The sequence below is a fragment of the Orycteropus afer genome, unplaced genomic scaffold (genome assembly GCF_000298275.1).
Source record: "Orycteropus afer afer isolate SDZICR_OR568_19922 unplaced genomic scaffold, OryAfe1.0 scaffold00008, whole genome shotgun sequence".
NCBI classification, from domain to species: domain Eukaryota; kingdom Metazoa; phylum Chordata; class Mammalia; order Tubulidentata; family Orycteropodidae; genus Orycteropus; species Orycteropus afer.
This window is the reverse complement of record NW_006921595.1, coordinates 3,233,985-3,253,534: the sequence shown is the minus strand read 5'-3', so window position 1 is coordinate 3,253,534 and position 19,550 is coordinate 3,233,985. Positions and strand designations below refer to the sequence as shown.

Here is a 19,550-nt window from a genome sequence, read left to right as displayed (position 1 = left end):
CTGAGGAGTGGCTGGTAGGTTTGAACCACCTGCCTTCTGGTTAGCAGTCAAGTGCCTTAGGCACTAGGCTACCAGAGCTCCTTATCACAGAGTGGTTGTTGTTGTTGTTATATGCCATCGAGTCGGCCCCCACTCATAGTGATGGCAGTATCACTACAGAAGTAGGATTGCCCAACCTTCCTTCCGTGGAGTGGCTGGTGGGTTTGAACCACCAGCCTTCTGGTTAGCAGTCAAGTGCCTTAGACACTATGCTACCAGAGCTCCGTATCACAGAGTAGAGATGGAGAAAAGGATACTAGCAGGGATCACTTTTCTGTAAGTAGATCTTTATTCCCCCATTTTCTTTTCTGCCCATTGATACGCATGGTGCTGACCTTAGGGTCTTAATCTTTAGTTCTTCTTTTCCCCACAGTAAAACTTCCATTCTCCTGCGCTAGTTGGGATAGGATAGTTGCTTGTCTGTCTTGGGGTGCAACCTGAAGATCTGTTTCTTACTCAAATCTTTTTAGCCAATCCAGGTTTAGCCTCATGTTTCATCCTTCTCTTGGGGAGTGAATGGAACTATATTCCTGAATCATTTGAGATTTAGATTGGCTGGCTTCTGCTGGCATGTATCTCTTTTCCCAGTTTTGTTAATTCCTTCATCTGCTTTCTTCCTTCTCCTCTGTGTGGTCTCCTCTTAAATCCTTTATTTTCATTTTAATGAGTTTTAGGAGGAAGGAGAGACACATGTATTTAGTTCATTGTATTTAACTAGAAATCCAGGTGGTTCTTTATGCGTCGTGTTTTTTCTCCTTAGACTTTACTCTGTAGGAGGTTGGATGGCTCCCAGTGAAGCTTTAAGTTCACAGCAGGGCTTCAAACCGGTTCATTCTAGTTTTACCCCTGCTGAGAATCTGTATTTCCACCTTATATACTGGATCATAATCTGCATTTTAACAAATTCCCAAGTGCTTCTTATAGACTCTTATTGTAACTGGGTGAATATGTAAATTATCAGCAGTGGGTCAAACCTGTGTTAAGCTTTGGTTCACAGTACTGCACTTCTGTTTGATAATGTAGGATTTATATGCCAGTACTCAGCTAATTCTCATCAGTAGCCAAACAATCATTTGCCTCTTGCCTTCTTTTATGCCTTGCTTGGCAACTTCAAAAAGGAGCTCTGGTGGTGCTGTGGTTAAAGCACTCGACCGCTAATCAACAGTCAGCCATTTGAACCTATCAGCAGCTCTGCGGGAGAAAGGCTAGGCTGTTTGCTTCCGTAAAAGATTACCAACCAGCGTTGGAAACCCTATGGGGGCAGTTCTACTCTGTCTGTAGGTCCCTGTAAGTTGTAATTGACTCGAAGGCAGGGGGTTTGCTTTAGTGTAGCAACTTCAAGGATGCTTATTAAGTTGACAAGTCCAGGGACAGTGAAAATACAAATGACATATCTCACGATTCCTCTTTTCTTGCTGCTCTCTGTCACTTTGTGTGGAATTGGTACCCAAGAATTTTTAATATTCCAGGGAATGGATTGTTGATCTCTGTTAGTTGGATGCTGCTTCGGATTCTCTGTCTTTTCTCCTATTGGTCCCTGTTTGACTTTGTTTGTTATACTCTGGGGGCCATTGCTACTTTGTTGTTTCATTTTAAATGAGTCTTTTGTCCCTCTTTTTTCTTTTTCATTATAATGAATTTCAAGAAGAAGTAAACATTTTTGTTACTTTTTTAAAAGATATGTTTAACACAGGTTAAGAGCAGTGTTAAAATCATATTTATCATTTAGGAGATTTAATACTTGAAAGAGTATCATGCCAAAAACTTAATCCCAATTCACAAGGTTCTGCATGAGGTACGTTTGCAGTCTGACTCATTTGGTTGCAGCAAGTTTCACGTCATGACAGAGGGAGAGGAGTCTCTGAAAAGACCCACAGTTACTGGAATTAGAGAGCTTCCAGAATCTGAGGAAGCTTGAGGGGACTGATTTTTTCCTACTACCCTTCTTATTAGCCATTGTGTTTCACGGAGCTTCCGTTTCTTTCTGCACATCCACTCCAAGAGCTTCATGTGGACCACTCCCCCCTCTGCTTGCCCATAATTTCTCTTCCCTCACAAGTTCAGTTTATACAGGACTGGTCATGGGATTTCCAGTGTCTGTTTCTTACCTTTCTGCTTCAGCTCTTTACTGCTGACCATTGTAGTCTCTTCTTGTTTCTTAGGATTATTTCCAAGAAAAACTGACAGGCCTAACTTATCTTTTAGTGCCACTTGTGATTTGTCCCTCTCCAAGCTATAAATTGGCTGCATTTGGATCAGATGCCCAGCACTACTCAAGCAGATTAGGGAAAGGGCAGTGGGGCAGCAGGGAAACATAGTATATATGTCATGCATCAAGGAAACATGCATGGGTAGGATGGTTCCCCTTAGCAAGTGGGAGGGCAGGACAGAGTTGAATATTTTCCACTTTATTTATTTTTGGTAGTGAAGTATATGTAACAAAACATTTGCCATTTCATCCATTTTATGCATGGAATTCAGTGACATTAGTTAATAATGTTCCTCTAGTTATGTAGCCATTACCACTATCTGTTTCTAAATTTTCTTCATCATTCTTAGCAGAACCAGTTTATTTTCCATGGAGGACATTGTGAAAACATTTAGTAGTACAGATTGAATATTGTAGGAAACTAGCTGATAACTGAGTGTTAAAATTGACTACAAAAATTCACCCTGGTTTGAGGCTGTTTCATATTTGCATTGTGCCTTTAGTAGCATGGTGTGGCACAAAGACCACTGAACTAGAAATCAGGAGTCCTAAAACTTAGACCTGTGCTGCTGTTTTGAAAAGTTTCACTTTCCTAATCAGATAAATTATTAAAAGGTTGATAAGGTGGAATAAATCCTAAGGTTCCATCTAGCTATAACATTTTATAGCTCAATATGTATTGTACTAAGCATAGGAAAGCTACTAAGAATGAGAAAGGTAATTTAACCACAGAGTGGTAAGAATCCAAAGTTATTATAACATGAAATCCTAAGTGTAGGTTAATAGAAAATATTAGAAATAAGAGAATGATTGATTGGACCTATACTGTAGAAATAGATGTAGAAGTTTTATAGTGGACTACATGCTCCTCATTTGAACATGTTTATTTAAAGATGGGATGATGAATAGTCGTCTTGTTTTGAGATAAGACAGATATTAAAGTTTCAAGCTCTTTTCCCAACTTCAGTTTTATATAAGTAGTGTACTGCATTACTGTAAGTGTAATATTGGAGTTGAAATGCATTTGGTCTTCCATACTTTTTTAAAAATCATAGCCAGATAATCAGTATAGTCAAATAACTTGGGTTTCTTTTGCTTTTTAGGATTTAAGTGCCCTGTGTGCTCAAAATTTGTCCCCTCAGATGAAATGGACTTGCATCTTGTGATGTGTTTAACAAAACCAAGAATAACCTATAATGGTAAGTGCAGTGCTTTAAAATAATATTTTTAATTAGACATACCTTACAGTGTATGGAATTCATATTTTAAGTAAAATTTAAAAAGCAGGAAGGACCTTGTTTTTTTGTCTGCCTTTACTAATCCATTAAAGCAGTGGTTCTCAGATTTCTTGGTCTCAGGACTCCTTTCTAAACCCCAAACTCACAGTCATTGAGTCAGTTCTAACTCATAGCAACCCCCATTGGGTTCCTGAGGTGGTAAATCTTTATGGAAGTAGATTGCCCCATCTTCCTTCCTCAGAGCAGGTGGTGGGTTTGAACCACCAACCTTCTGGTTAGCAGTCAAATGCCTTAGGCACTGTACCACGAGAGCTGCTTCAGGACCTTTTTATACTCTTAAAAGTGATTGATGACTTCAAAGAGCTCTTGTGAGTTGTATCTGTTATGTGCCATGTTAGAAATTAAAAACAGAATTTATTAATTGAATTAAAGATAACAGTAATAAACCCATTATAGGCTGATGAGATTTTTAAATGAAAAACTAACTTTATTTTTTTAGGCAAAAGTATTTTGTGAGAAGAGCAATGATTTACATTTTTTGCAAACTCTTAATAGCTGGCTTGATAGATGACAAAGAATTCTCCTATCTTTTGTATTCAGTCTGTTCTGATATGACATGTTCTATATCCTGTGGAAAAGTCTATAGTATATTTGAGAGAATGGAATAAGGGAGACTGATAATGTCTTAGTATTAGTATGAAAATAGTTTTTACCTTGTAATACTAAAAGAATCTCAAAAACTCCCCTTTTTTCTTTGCTCCACAAGATTCCTTGGACCTCACTTTGAGAACTGCTGCATTAAAATTAAATCTCTTCTAGGTCAGGCCTAAGTAAAAAGTAATGTTAATAATGGCCATTTTTAAAAATAAGTATACACGGTGGAAGTGGCAACTCTTTTTATTTTGCTTAAGAGTATATAGAAATGAAAGATACACATTTAAGAGTAGAGAAGATAAAAAAAATTTATTCAATACATAGAGTAAATAAAAAGGTAAGAGGAAAGAAAGAATGGCATGAAGAGAGTTCAGAACCTCTGCTGTGCATATCTGTCTCTCTCTCCTTTCCATAGACAAAAATTTTCAGTCCATGAGTCCTGGAACTAACTGGTTGTGCCATTCATTCCTGACCAAAATTTCTGAATACTCAAGACCCTAGGAGAGATTTTTAAGTCTTGGCACACTTTTGAATAGACTTGGGAAAGAAAGAAAGAAAAAATATGTGTGTGTGTGTGTTATAGGCGCTGGAGTGGTGTAGTGCCTAAGGCATTTGACTACTAACCAGAAGGCTGGCGGTTCAAACCCACCAGCCACTCCTTGGAAGGAAGGTGGAGCAATCTACTTCTGTAGTGATAACGCCTTAGAAACCCAAGGAGGGATCACTATGGGTCAGGACCGACTTGACAACAGTGAGTGTGGTTTGGTGTGTGTGTGTATTTTCCTGGTTTAGCAGTCAAATGCCTTAGGCACTGTGCCACCAGAGCTTCTATATATGTATAGCGAGACACACACACACACACACACACACACAGAGTTCTTAGCTGCCTTTTGTACCAGAATAAAGGAAAATTGAACTTTCTTTTCAAAATTTCAGATACAAAATTTGTTTTGCTAGAATGAGTAGAAAAAGTACTAGGAAACAGTGAAGGCAATTAATGGAAAGATTCTTCCTCTTTTAACAAGTATCTTTTGAGCACTTAATTCCAGATACTGTGTTAGAAAGTCTCAAAACCAAACTCACTGCATCAAATCGATTCCAACTCATAGTGATCCCCATTGGATTTCCAAGGCTGTAAATCTTTATGGAAACATATTGTCTCATCTTTCTTTTGTGGAGTAGCTGGTGGGTTCAAACCACTGACCTTTTTGTTAGCAGCCAGATGCTGTAACCACTATACCACCAGAGCTTCTTATATTAGAAACTAGAGACATGCAGTGATAAAGTAAGAGATGGAGATTATAGCCTGCTGATACCCACTGATTTCTCTGGTTAATTTATTAACTAAAGGCATTAAATGAAAAATGTAGTAAGTGTAGTACTTTGTTAACTTAATCTGAGATTTCTCCTCAGGTAACATTGCTGAAGTTGTGTAAACTTTAACATTGAAATGAGCATGCCACTATCAGTAGCATTTTTGCAGATTGAGTTAGAATTTGCTCTTTTTTTCTCTTTTAAGAAAGAGGTAGTGCTTCAGCCTCACAATCCTAGTGGTGACTGTATAGCACTTTCCACCATTCATTTGCCAATATCCATAAGTGGTTTTTAGTAATTACTTTGAATAGTAAATGTACTAGTTGATGAGATCCAAACCTTCTGCATTTTAGAATTGAAATGGCTGTTTTGTATGATCTAGTTGAAATTCATACTCAAGAAATAAAAAAGCTTTCTCATTCAAATTCAGAATTTAAGGCTCAAAAGTATGTAGGCTTGTCTACCATACTTGCTTCATTATCTTATCATTACCCTCCACAGTTATTTCTATCTAATGTAAGTGTCTTGAAAATAAATATCCTTAAATTTTGAGCCTCTGCTTTTGAGTTTAAAAAGCACAAATATATTTATATACACCTACTCCTCACTTAACTCTTCCATTGTCTGGCATTTTGCATTTATAACAATAAAAAAAATGTACTTTCCAGTGAAAAATCTCCTGTGGCTGGTGTGGACACTGGAGGCAAGGGTGGGAGTTGGTGCTGGGGGACCAGGTGGAAGGAGCTAGGCAAGGGTAGGGTTAGTGGGCACTGAGGGCAACACTATATGGAGAAGTGGGTCTGTGTAGCCTCAGGAGCAAATGAGTACACTGGGTTGGTCAGGCTAGGGGCTCCCAGTGGGGTGCACAAGTGGGGTCCTGTGGGCTCAGCTCTGTGCTCTGGAGGAGCAGAGCAGCAGCCATAACAGGTTAGTATTCTCAGCTGGGTCCTTCATCGGATCTGTAGGCTGACACTCAGCATGGAGTAGCAGGGCAGGGTGTGTCCAGCTGTGCAGGAGGAGGACAAAATAAGTATGGGGGTGCAGGAGAGCAGTAGCCATGGCCATAAGCCCAGTCTGAGGGTAGTGTGGGGACTACCAGAATGAGTGAAGTGGAAGCACCTGCCACTGTGGATAGGCTCTGCGGCCTGACCTGTGGTGCAGGAGGAGGGCCTAAAGCCTGCAAGTAGCACCAAGAGAAGTGAGGAGGCAGCCTCATGATGCAGCAGCATGCGGGGATGGAGTGTGGGGAGAAAGCAACAGGCTGCAGCAGCTATTTGCATACAGGGGTGGCTCCTGGGAGCGGCCCCTGCGTGTCAGAGAGCCTTTAGCTGTTATAGTGAGCTGGTAGGGAGATCCCTGCCCATTAGGCCTGGGACCTGCGGGGTTGGGGCACCCAGGGGTGCAAGAAGCAAATTGGCTGTCCAAGGTTTAGGGGGAACAGGTGGTTCTGGCTGTTTAGGAAACATAGCTGAAGAGGAGGGGGTCCTAGGAAGGTTACGTAACCCCTCTAGGGTCATAGGACTCAGAAGTGCAGGTGGATGGGGAGGTGGTAACTCCAGGGCAGAGGGGAGGACATGATTTGGGATCAGGGGAGCAGAAGAGTACTGTAAACTGGGGAGAATTGGAAGCCACTGCCCAACGGCAGACTGAGTGGCCTGCAAGATCTGCTGCTGCCTCTGCCTCTGACCTTCATTGAAGCTGTATCTGCAGGAAGCCTGCTGAAGGCAATAGGAAAGGAAGTTGTGTAATTTTCACATAATGACATGGTCTTTGGAACCTAACCATGTCGACACGTGAGGATTGGGTGGAATCTTTTTATGTGTTGTGTTGACAGTTTTTTATTTCCTGATTTAACTATGCTCACGTCATTAAACTTTCCTATTAGATCACTTGTTTAGTGTCTTAAAGAACTAGTATGTTGGAAAGCCAATTTGCTCTGTAAACTTTGACCCAAATCATAATAAAAAGTTATAAATTAAAATAAAATAAAAACCAATATGTTACCTCCTACTTGGGGATTCAGGTTTTAAATATGTTGTTACAGTATTGCAATTCAGAAATTAGTAAAATTTGTACAAAAACTGAAGAGGAAAAACAACTTCTTCATTAAAATTACACATAATTTTTAAAGTATCAAAACATTTTTAACCCTTACAAGCCAACCATACTTAATGCCGTCGAGTCAGATCTGACTCCTAGTGACCTCTCCTTGGATTTCCCAGGCGGTATGTCTACGGAAGTATATTGCCCAACCTTCTTCTTTTGAGGAGTGGCTGGTGGATTTGAACTGCCAACCTGCTGGTTAGCAGTCAGATGCCTTAGACACTATGCCACCAGAGCTTCCGTTTTAACCCTTAGGCAGTGGCCAAATATAGTATAACAGAAGATGAAGAAAAGAGCTTTTAGTTGACTGACATGGAAATGTTAGAGAGGTGGTAGATTGGTAATGGGATTCTCTATCAATAGGCCAGGGGAATTCTAGCAGCACTCCGTTCCTTGAAGGCAGAGCCCCTAAAATGTCATCTCTGTGAAAATTAGCTTCTTTAATGCCTAAGCACAGCATCTAGGATTATTATAGTTTTGAACAAAGTGAGTTAGAGAATTTGAAACAGAATCTTTTTAGTCACCTGGGCTCCTCATAACATCTTATTTGCATTCTTAGAAGTTGGGTTTCCAGACAGAGTTATGAAACAGAGAGATGGGCCTTTAACTTGTGTTATTGCTCAAACAAGAAAAATATTTTCCCAGCATATGGGTTATCATACCTTTTATAGCCTTTCTTAAAAGTAGGTAGATGTGAAATTGTTACGTACATTGAATTAACTGCCTATAAACATTCAGGGGGCTCTGGTAGCGTAGTGCTTAAGGCCCTTGACTACTAACCAGAAGGCTGGCAGTTCAAACCCACCAGCCACTACTAAGAAGAAAGATGGGGCAATCTACTTCCGTTGTGATACTGCCTTGGAAACCCAAGGAGGGGTTGCTATGAGTCGGGTCCGACTCAACGGCACGTACCAACAACAACAACATAAATATTCACAGTTAGCAAGGAGAATAGTTGGGCTTATTTTTCAGTCTGAATCTAGCTATAGGCAAACTCCAGAATAGGGTGAGTTAGTGATTTGGACTTTCAAATATATTCTCATGGAGATGTTTTTGTAAATGTTGTTTGATTTCCAGACTAGCCTATAGCTTTCTTCTTTCCTAATATTTTATATGATATATGAACTAGTATTAATAGTTAACCTTGAGTCCCTGACCTGGTGTCTGCACAATAAAAGCTGCTGGTCCAATAGAAGTTCAGGTGGGAGGCCTAAGACAATCATGAATTCTGAATGACACGAGTGGTGGTGGCTATGTTGTTGTTGTTATGTGCCGGTGAGTAGGACCCAACTCAGCGACCCCTCCTTGGGTTTCCGAGGCAGTATCACTACGGAAGTAGATTGCCGCATCTTCCTTCTGAGGAGTGGCTGGTGGGTTTGAACTGCCAGCCTTCTGATTAGCAGTCAAGTGCCTTAGGCACTATGTGGTGTCTGTAGCAGGTTGTATTTTGGCAGGGTGGAAAAAAATCACAATGCCACAGTGAGTGTTCAGTTATATAGATGACTCTTAGGTCAGGGACTACCTGGTTCATACTCTTTCTCTCTTAAATGTACTTCACTGTCTAGTTTATGGAGCTGGTAATTTGTTGTATATAGCCTGTGAACCTAACATAATTTTATGAGCAGAGATCCTCTCTCCATTTCTTTGTTTTTCCATGTTCTAAAATGTTTTAGAACAAACCAAAATAATGACTTAAATATTGTTAGCAAAGAAAGGATGGATTTTCTCCCCCTATAGACATGTCTAGCCTACTAGGTGGTTGTAGTTCTCGTTTTAAATTAAAAATTTGCTTTCTGCCTTATATACTACATTTTCTTGGTTTTAAGATATTTCTCCTCAGCTTTTAACCTTTCAGAATTCAGGATGCTTTTCTAAAGTTGGAGTGTGTCTTATGATTGAGGCTTTAAAAAAAAACGCTTGCCAACCACTGAGCAGAAAGTTAAAAGGTAGTTATCATTGTCTGGGAGTCTGTAGGTGGTGTAAATGGTTAATGTGCTCAGATGCTAACTGAAAGGGTTGGAGGTACAAGTCCACACAGAGAGAGACTTCAGAGGAAAGGCCTGGCAATCTACTTCCAAAAACCAGCCATTGAAAATCCTGTGAAGTACAGTTCTACTCTGACACACGCGGGGTTGCCATATGTTTACATTGACTGAACGGCAACTGGTTATCATTGCCTGAGCAGGTGTGTGTGAACTTTGCCTTCTGTGGAAGGTTTATGTTATCTGGTCATCTCTGTTCGTTTATTTGCATTAGTGGTTTCAGTGATTGATTTTTAACTTAAATGTAGATCCCTAATTACAGTTTTAAGTGACTTCATAAAGATTATGTTATGGGGTAGCATTGAAGCGAAAGTTATTTTTCATATTACTGATGAATTATTGTGCCATGAAGTGAAGAAATTGTTAAATCTCTTACACTATATTACAGAAATTTCAAAGCAGATGATACCCCTGGAGTGCCTGGCAGAAACAAAAGCAAAATATTCTAAAACCCACATGCTATTTCTATAGCAAAATAAGACAGATCTACAGAAATTATGGACTGTAACAAAAGAGAGGGAGAAAGAAATAGATTGATTTGGAAAATATGGGAGAGAGGTACATGGCATGGAGCCTGGACAAGAATACACCATCATACAATATTAATCTTAGAAAAAGAGATGGACTTGGGGAGAGGCACTATTTGAAGGGAGATGACAGAGAGCTTTGTAGAATTGCTGAGACAGGAATTTGCAGATTGAAAGAATATAATCATCTTGAGCAGCATAAATAAAAATCCATATCTAGAGATACCATAAACCAAAAACCAAACAAAAAGATAAGACTATTAAAGCAACCTGAAAAACAATATTTTACCCTGTTCCACTTGTATTAATATTTCTAAAAAGCTTTTTATTCTGTAGAGCAATTTGAAATTTAGAGTGTGCTTACTTTATAAAGACAATGGATAGGGAATGGTCAGATAGAAAACTTTGTTGTTGTTATCAGGTGCCATCAAGTTGGTTGTGACAGCAACTCCATATACAGCAGAACAAAACACTGCGAGGTCCTGCGCCATAAAAAACCTTAACCGTAGTTTATAATTTACAGACTCATTCAGTTACTAAAATTGCAATTGAAGTTTACTGTCCTTCTTTTAACACATATGGGAGCTCTGGTGGCATAGTGCCTAAGGCATTTGACTGCTAACCAGAAGGCTGGCAGTTCAAACCCACCAGCCACTCCTCTGAAGGAAGGTTGGGCAACCTACTTCCGTAGTGATGCTGCTTTGGAAACCCAAGGAGGAGTTGCTATGAGTGGGATCCGACTCCACAGCAGTGAGTTTGGTTTGGTTTGGTTAACACATAACTGTCCAAAAGTAGCACCAATTTGTATTAAAAATGTCACAAAGTACAGCAGTTGGGAATATAAACTTCAAATTCAGATTACTAAGTTTAGTTCAGATCCCTGTTCAATCACTTAGTAGCTACATAGTCTTGGTCCTGGTTTTTGCTTTTGTAAAAATGGGACTAGAAATAGTACCCATCTCCATAGGGTTACTGTGAGTATCAAATGGGAAATCATGCATAGTTCTTGAGAATGCTGAACAAACAATAGCTGTTGTTACTAGTAAGAAATAATTGTCTTTGACTTTGAGAGTTAAACATATAATAGATGTCAGATTATTTAATATGCTAACAAATCTGAAATTATTTTGATATTAAGAAGCCTGTTGTTGTTTAGATCCCAAATTAGAAGTCTAAAAGTATTACATGCCAATATTAGTTCCATAAGAAATGGAGGGGGGGTAATTAGAAAATTACCTGTTCTCATTTGATGGGCCAGTGTAAAGCTGCAATTTGATGGGAAAATATTTCCCTACCTTTTATAAGCAACACAGTGTTTTAAATTTCTTTACAAATAAATTGTTTTCTGAAATTCTAGCAGAAATTAATCTTTGTAGACATAAAGATTTTTCATATCCTGCATAGAATTTAAAAAAAAAAAATTTATAAAAAGCTGGCTATTCAATAATAAATATGTTCATCTTAAAAAAACCAAACTCACTGCTGTCGAGTCAGTTCCACTCATGGTGACCCCTCCTTGGGTTTCCAAGGCGGTATCTCTATGGAAGTAGATTGCCCAATCTTCTTTCTGAGGAGTGACTGGTGAGTTTGAACCGCCAGCCTTCTGGTTAGCAGTCAGATGTCTTAGGCACTATACCACCGGAGCTCCTATGTTCATCTTAGGGTATATATTTTCCTTGTGGCTTATTACTGAAGAAGGTGAATAGAATAGAAATTGAAACTGAAAATTATTTCAATGAGGAGGAGGAAAGTTCTGGTCAATCTCTTAAGACATAAAAGTCGTTTCAGATTCCAATTCTGATTTCATTATTAAAATATGAGAAGGAGATGACTTCTTTTTTTTTCCCCTTATTTAATAGTCCTTATTTTGTCTCATGTTTCCTCAGATCTTTATATAAACCTTGCCTTTTTTTGTGTTCTCTGTATCATTTCACTTTCATAATGTTGATTTTTGTGTGATTACAACATTCTAAATAAACTTCCTTGAGGTTCAATGAAAATTGGATGAATGAAGAAACAAAAGCAGAGATGCTAAGAAGGCTTTTGGAATGAAAGAGACCCAAGTGAAAATACATAGCTGTTCTCAAAGGGTTTTTTTTTTCTTTTTTCATTAATCCTTATTTTGGTTAAGATAATGGTATTGACAGACTCTCATTTTATAGAACTCTAATACAAATATTAATAAAATATATTTCCAAATTCATCTCATTTGTTTTAAATTGGATTTGGGTGAAAGTTTATGGAGCAAATTTATTTTCCACACAACAATTCATGCACATTTGTTTCATGATAACTGATTGCACTTCCCACAATGAAACAGTTCTCTTCCCACTTCCTTCCTGTGGTCACCCTTTCCCTGTGTCCTTCTCTCCTTTGCATTCCTGCCCTCTGAGCTCTGGTGGTGTAGCCCGTGAGGCATTTGACTGCTAACCAGAAGGCTGGTGGTTCAAACTCACCAGCCACTCCCCGGAAGGAAGGTTGGGCACACTACTTCTGTGGTGATACTGCCTCAGAAACCCAAGGAGGGGTTGCTATGAGTTGCATCTGACTCCACGGCAGTGGTTGTGTTTTGCATTGTGAGCTATCTCCCTAGGCAAATATTCCTCTTCTTATATACCATGGTTGATCATTCTAAGGAGTACACCTACCTGGTGTAAACGTTCATGCCATAGTGTCTCTTTTTTTTTTTGTTTCCTTTATTAAGAAGAAAATTCAGCCCACATCTGTTGATAGTTTTTCCTGATCACAATTTTTCTTTTAAATATATGTACACAATAAAAGATAAATCAGTCTTTATTTAGACGTATAACCTAGGCCTTGAAAAGACTAATAAAACTTGCAGACAAAGAGAGGATATGGTTAGGAATAATAACTAAGCAGGTGTAGCTGGGTGCAAGGGAGAATGATGGAAAGAGAGAAATGAAGGTGAAAAGGAAGTGGTAACTGGAAATGGAGACAGAAGAAGCACAGGTGACTGGAGGTTTGATGTTGAGTAACTCAGTTTGGGGGAGAAAAAGAGGTGATCATAGAATGTCTAGCTGCTGTAAACAATGTGTCAGGGATGTAGATGTTAGAACAATGTGAAAATGATGAAATTTGATTTTTAGAAGTTTTTAGAACGGAGGAATAAAGATTTTGCAAAGGAACGCTGAATATCTTGGTGAGTCAGAAGAGATTTTAGAGAGAATTATTAAAGAAATGCCTTGTGAGTACCTCAAAGTGAAAGTAACTTTCAAAGCTTTTTTCCCCCTTTAAGTCCCCTTTACCTTGATTATCCATAACTTTGCCCTAAATTTGCCTCAGAGGTGGCCCCGCTAGTCACTGGGTGGTTTGGTTTCAGTGAGGACAGCATTAACACAAAGTAGTCCTGCCCTTTTTTGGGGGGGGGGGGCAGAGAGGAGCAGAGGGTTGTGAGGAGATTGTATTTAACTCAGTATCTTAACATTGTATCTCAGTAACATAACAATATACGAATTAAAATATTCTAACAATCCCTCTCCTTTGCCATCGAAATATTGATAATGCATTTATGATTTCCTTGATTTCTTCCATTTTCCAGTAGACTATTTTTGATATCTTGAGGTTTCTTAACCTCTCAGCTCTTCCTAGATTATTGTTACTTGTGTTTCCTTTTATCTTAATCCATTTAAACTCTACTTCTTAAGCATGTACTTCAATTCCTTGTAATACTTTGGTGTGAGGAACCTTTATATAACTGAGACATCTTTGGCATACAGCACCAGATGTTGGTTTGTTAATATTATTCTCCAGTAAAAGGAGCCCAGGCTTCTTGGGAAAATGTCTAATTATAGGACTAGGACAGGGAAAGTCAAGATTAACCTGGAGCACTTTATAATGTCAGAAAACAAGGAAGTGTTCTAAAAACAAAAGGATGAGAGTATGTTAAAGAGGTATAGAAACCAATGTAAAAGAGCTCCCAATCACCAAAGCTGGAACAATTTGAGAAACAGAATTAATGTAGCATGGTATTGGGTTATGAAATAAATATACCTAAGTCCATACTGATATAAATAATCACATGAATGAATGAGTTTAGTGCCTAAGGCATTTGACTGCTAACTAGAAGGCTGGCGGTTCAAGCCCACTAGCCACTCCTCAGAAAGAAGGTAGAGCAATCTATTTCCATAGTGATACCACCTCAGAAATCCAAGGAGGGGTCGCTATGAGTTGGAAATGACTCGATGGCAGTGAGTTTGGTTTTTTTGTTTGTTTGTTTGTTTAAGGAAGAGTGAATGCTTTACCCAAGGACTTAATATTAAAAACACACCAGACTGGGATTGGAAAATGATACAAACCCTATGAAAATGATATGGTGCATTCTTAAAAAAAAAAAAGAAATCCCATATGATCCAGCAATCCCACTGTTAGGTATATATCCTAGAGAAATTAGAACCGTGACATGAACAGATATAGGCACACCCATGTTCATTGCAGCATTATTCACAATAGCAAAAAGATAGAAACAACCTAAGTGCCCATCAGCAGAACAATGGATAAACAAACTATGATATATACATACAGTGAAATACTATGCAGCATTAAAGAATAATGATGAATCCGCAAAACACATTGTAACATGGTTGAATGTGGAGGCATTATGTTGAGTGAAATAAGTCAATCACAAAAGAACAAGTAGTGTATGAGGGCGCTATTATAAAAAGTCAAGGAAAGGCTTATACACAGAAGAAAGACAAATTCTTTTATGGTTACCAGAGATGAGAGGGTAGGGTAGGGAAAATCACTAACTAGAGAGTAGATACATACTAACTTGGGTGAATGGAGAAGCTGTCAGGCACTCTTTATCTTATTGTTCTTTGCTTTATTGTGCTTCATAGATACTGTGTTTTTTACAGATTGAAGGTTTATGGCAATTCTCCATTGAGTTAAGTCTTTAGGCACCATTTTCCAACAGCATGTGGTCACTTTGTGTCTGTGTCACGTTTTGGTAATTCTCACAGTATTTCAAACTTTTTCATAATGCTGTTGCACACTTAATAGGCTACAATATAGTATAAACATAACTCTTATATGTACTGGGAAACCAAAAAAATTCATGTGACTCGCTTTATTGCATTATTTACTTTATTGCAGTAGACTGAAACTGAATCCACAATATCTCTGGGTATGCCTGTATACAGTAAGGGGAAATCGTATACAATAAGGCAAAGGACAGGTATGGAAAGACGAATGGGACTACACTCGTAACCGTATATATGTTTGTTGTTGTTGTTATGTGCTGTCGAGTTGGCCCCGACTCATAGCGACCCCTTCTTGGGTTTCCGAGGTGGTATCACTACGGAAGTAGATTGCCCAACCTTCCTTCCGAGGAGTGGCTGGTGGGTTTGAACCTCCAGTATATATGTTTAGTAGAGGATATGGAGAAATGTCCTGTCTGGATATTTCTCCATATCCTCTACTAAACATATATCCATTTCTACATATGTATCATATGTGCTGTAAATATATCCATGAATATAGTAGAGCAAACAGGGCAAAGTTATGAAAACGTAGCCATAACCAAACACCTTGAGGGAATGAATCACTAGGCTTGAGGGTTTAGGACCACACTCTTGGGGGACATCTATGTCAACTGGCATAAAATAGTTCCCAAAGACAATGTTCTACATCCTGTTGTGGTGAGTAGCGACTGGGGTCTTGAAAGCTAGCAAGTGGCCATCCAAGATGTGACTACTGGTCTCTCCCTGTCCAGAATAAAGAAGAGTGAGGAAAATCAAAGATTCAAGAAATTAGTCCAAAAAAAAAAAATCCCCCCCCCATCCCTTTTAATGTTTATAGCTTTATTTCCTGCTATCTAATATGATTTTGACTTATACTTATCAAAGAGGAGCTTTGGTGGCATAGTACCTAAGGCATTTGACTGTTAGCCAGAAAGCTGGCATTTCAAACCCACCAGCCACTCCTTGGAAGGAAGGTTGGGCAATCTACTTCTGTAGTGATACTGCCTCGGAAACCCAGGGAGGGGCACTGTGAGTTGGATCTGACTCAACGGCAGTGAGTTTGATTTTTCTTATATACTTATCAAAAACTATGAAGGGTCTGAGATTTTACCCTACTTATACATTAACAGGGAGCTCTGGTAACGTAGTGCCTAAGACACTTGACTGCTAACCAGAAGGCTGGCGGTTCAAACCCACCAGCCACTGCTCAGAAGGAAGGTTGGGCAGTCAACTTCCACAGTGATACTGCCTTGAAAACCCAAGGAGGGGTCGCTGTGAGTCAGGTTTGACTTGACGGTACATAACAACAACAACAACATACATTAACAACAGACCTTTGTGGTACTGTGGTTAAAGCATTGGGCTGCTAACCAAAAGGTCAGTGGTTCGAACCTGCCAGTCTCTCCACAGAAGAAAGATGAGCTGGTATGCTTCTGTAAAGATTTGCAGCCTTGGAAACCCCAAAGGGCCTCTGTGAGTCAGAATTGACTTGATCGCAGTGGATTGGTCTTTTTGGTTTATAAACTAACAAAATAGCCTACCATAGTTTCATTGTTTATGGTAGGAGATGTAAGACCCCCAAGTCAGAGATAGAGGACTTACTACTCATAGCAGTGGCCAGGGTGACAGCAATTTTTGTGCCAGAATAATGTGAAGATTGCCAGGTGACACTGGTGCACTCAGTGAGTTGTATTACAGAAGAGAAACCCTGAGCATGAAAAACCTGAATCTTTTATATAGGAAGTAAACGTATCTGTCCATTGCTCTGGAGGGGGAAATACCTCTTATATTCCAAGGCTGTTCACTATATAAACACCCTTGAAAAGGCACTCTGGAACAAAGGTAGTCAGTGCTTCTGCTTACAAATGTGCAGAAACATGAGAGACCCATGGAGAACTGTGTCCCAACAATGATTTCTTTTTATTTGCACTCACCTCTTTTCTTTTAATTAACATTTATTGTCAAACAGTTAATGTGTTCATGGTTCAAAAACAAAGGAAGTACAAAGCATATCCCTTGAAAAGTTTATCATATTTCAATCACTCAGTCACCCTTTCCAGAGATAGCCAGTACTACCAGTTTCTTGTGAAGCCATCCAGACACACTTAATGCATATGCAAACAAATACATACATGTGTTCTTCCTACACAGATTTTATGCAGTGATACCTAGTGTACACAGTTGTGAACCTTAAGTGTTTATTTTTTTTCCCCTCTACTATATGGTGGCAATTGTTCTAAATGAGCTTTATCATGCTTCTTTACAATTATCTTATATTTCGTAGGTGAATGAACCATAATTTGTTAACCAGTCCCTTGTTGATGGACATTTACCTTGTTCTGGTATGTTGTATGTGTATAAATATGTCTATGAAATGAATTCCTTGAAGTAGGGATGTACATACATTTGTATTTTTGATAATTATTTGCTAATTTCCTGCCCAAAGAATGCTGTTCCCATTTTAATTCCCATCTGTGATCTATGAAGTTGCTAGTGAATACCCTCACCAACAAAATACATTATCATGCTTTTTTAACTTTGCAAATCTGATGACTAAAAAAGGTATTTTAATGTAATTTTGATTTTCATGAGAATGAAAATTTTCCCTATGTTTTCATTTGAAATACAGTCGTATCATACACCAACTTCCAATATGTGTTTGGTTCTCCTTCTGGACTTTTTCCAAATCTATTGATTCAGACATCTTATTCTAGTGTCATGTTGTTTTTCATTTGTTTCTTGCTTGTTTTACTTTAATTTTATTGTGATTTGGGCGAAAGTTTACAGAGCAAAATGGTTTTCCATTCAACAATTCATTCACATTTTGTTTTGTGACATTCATTGCAATCCCCACAGTTGTAACAGTGCTCTGTCCTTTCCTTCTCTGTCTCTACTATTTTCTCTTTCTCCTCCTTTTGTAGCCCTTCCTGCCTTCGTAGTTTTATCCCTAGGCAAAGGCTGCCCTTTTGATCTTACATGGTTGATTTTTCTGTTGTTGTTGTTGTTATGTGCTGTTGAGTTGGCCCCAACTCATAGTGACCTCTCCTTGGGTTGCCGAGTGTGATAGTTGGAGCTGTGTGTCAACTTGGCTGGACCCCAGTTCTGTGTGGTCGTTCCCATGATGGGATCGGATGACTGTGTTCTGAGTGGCCAAGTCTGTTCAAGGGGAGTTTCCCTAGGGGTGTGGCCTGCTTCCAGGATATCCAGGGACATCCTGGGAAGAGAGACATTCTTCTGTGGATCAGGATTCTGTTGTGCTGCCTACAACTGTCCGTGAGCGAGCAGTCCACCATTTAGCCTGGAGATCTTGGATTCGTCATTTGTTGGAGTCAACAGCCGGTGTACTGCCTGCCAGCCTTGAGCTTCTCGGCCCCTGTGGTTGCGGGAGCCAGGAACAGCCTCCAGCTTGACACTTGATCCAGGGACTTTGGACTTGCTGGCTTCTATACCGGTTTGTGCCCACCAGCCCCTCCTCCAGCAATCTATTTCCTTAGTGATACTGCCTTGGAAACCCAAGGAGGGGTCGCTATGAGTCGGGTCTGACTCGATGGCACATAACAACAACAACAACAACATACGTTTGTGAGCCATTTTCTTAAGATAAATTTCTCTTTATCCTTGGACAAATGCTGCCCTTTTGATCTCTTATGGTTGCTACCTCCCTAGCATTATCATCCACTTTATAGACCTGGCTTCTGTTTGACTGAAAGATGATCCCTGGAGATGAGTTCAGTTCCAGGGTGGAAGGTTGACTATGGACACCACCAGTCTGTATCTGACCGGAGAGCCTGTTCTTTTTTATGATTTTGAATTTTGGTCCACATTTCTTCCCGATTCTGTCCAAGAGTTTCTATTGTGATCCCTTTCACAGCAGTCGGTAGTGGTAGCTGGGTATCATCTATGTCTTCTGGTCTCAGAGTAGTGGAGGCTGAAGATCCTATGGTCCTTTATTCCTTTGGACTAATTGTTTCCATACAGATTTGATTTTCTTAGCTCTTTACTCTGGACAGGAAAAGACCAGTAGTTGCACCCTAGATGGCTGATCACAAGCTTTTAAGATCCCAGTTGCTACTCACCAAAGTACGATGTAAAACATTTTCTTTGTGGACTGTGTTGTGCCAGTTGACCTTGATATGCGCTGAGACTGTCATCCTGAGCCTTCAAGCCCAGCCACTATTCCCTCAAGGTTTTTGGTTATGACTACGAAGTTTTCATAACTCTCCTACACACTGTACAGTATTCATAGATTTATTTGCAGTGTATGTGCACTAGTAAATTACTTTGTGTGGCTTTTCTACCCATAAGTCTTTGTAAACTCCAAGGTGGGATTTGCTATGAGCAACTGAGGAGCTCCTGATTGCTGAAGGTGTCCACCTGGAGTATTTCTGTTGGGAGTGGCACAAAACAATGTTCTGGAAGGTGCCCACTCTCTCTCAGGTGCTTAG

General features: G+C 39.4%; 1 protein-coding gene across 1 annotated transcript in view; it reads left to right on the top strand.

Moving 5' to 3' along the window:
* ZNRF2 (zinc and ring finger 2) overlaps window positions 1–19,550 on the top strand; it is a 138,086-nt gene that overhangs the window by 78,950 nt on the left and 39,586 nt on the right. The window contains exon 2 of the mRNA XM_007945486.2: window positions 3,352–3,447. Coding sequence (XP_007943677.1) covers window positions 3,352–3,447 — 96 coding nt within the window. The remainder of the gene's footprint in view (window positions 1–3,351; window positions 3,448–19,550) is intronic.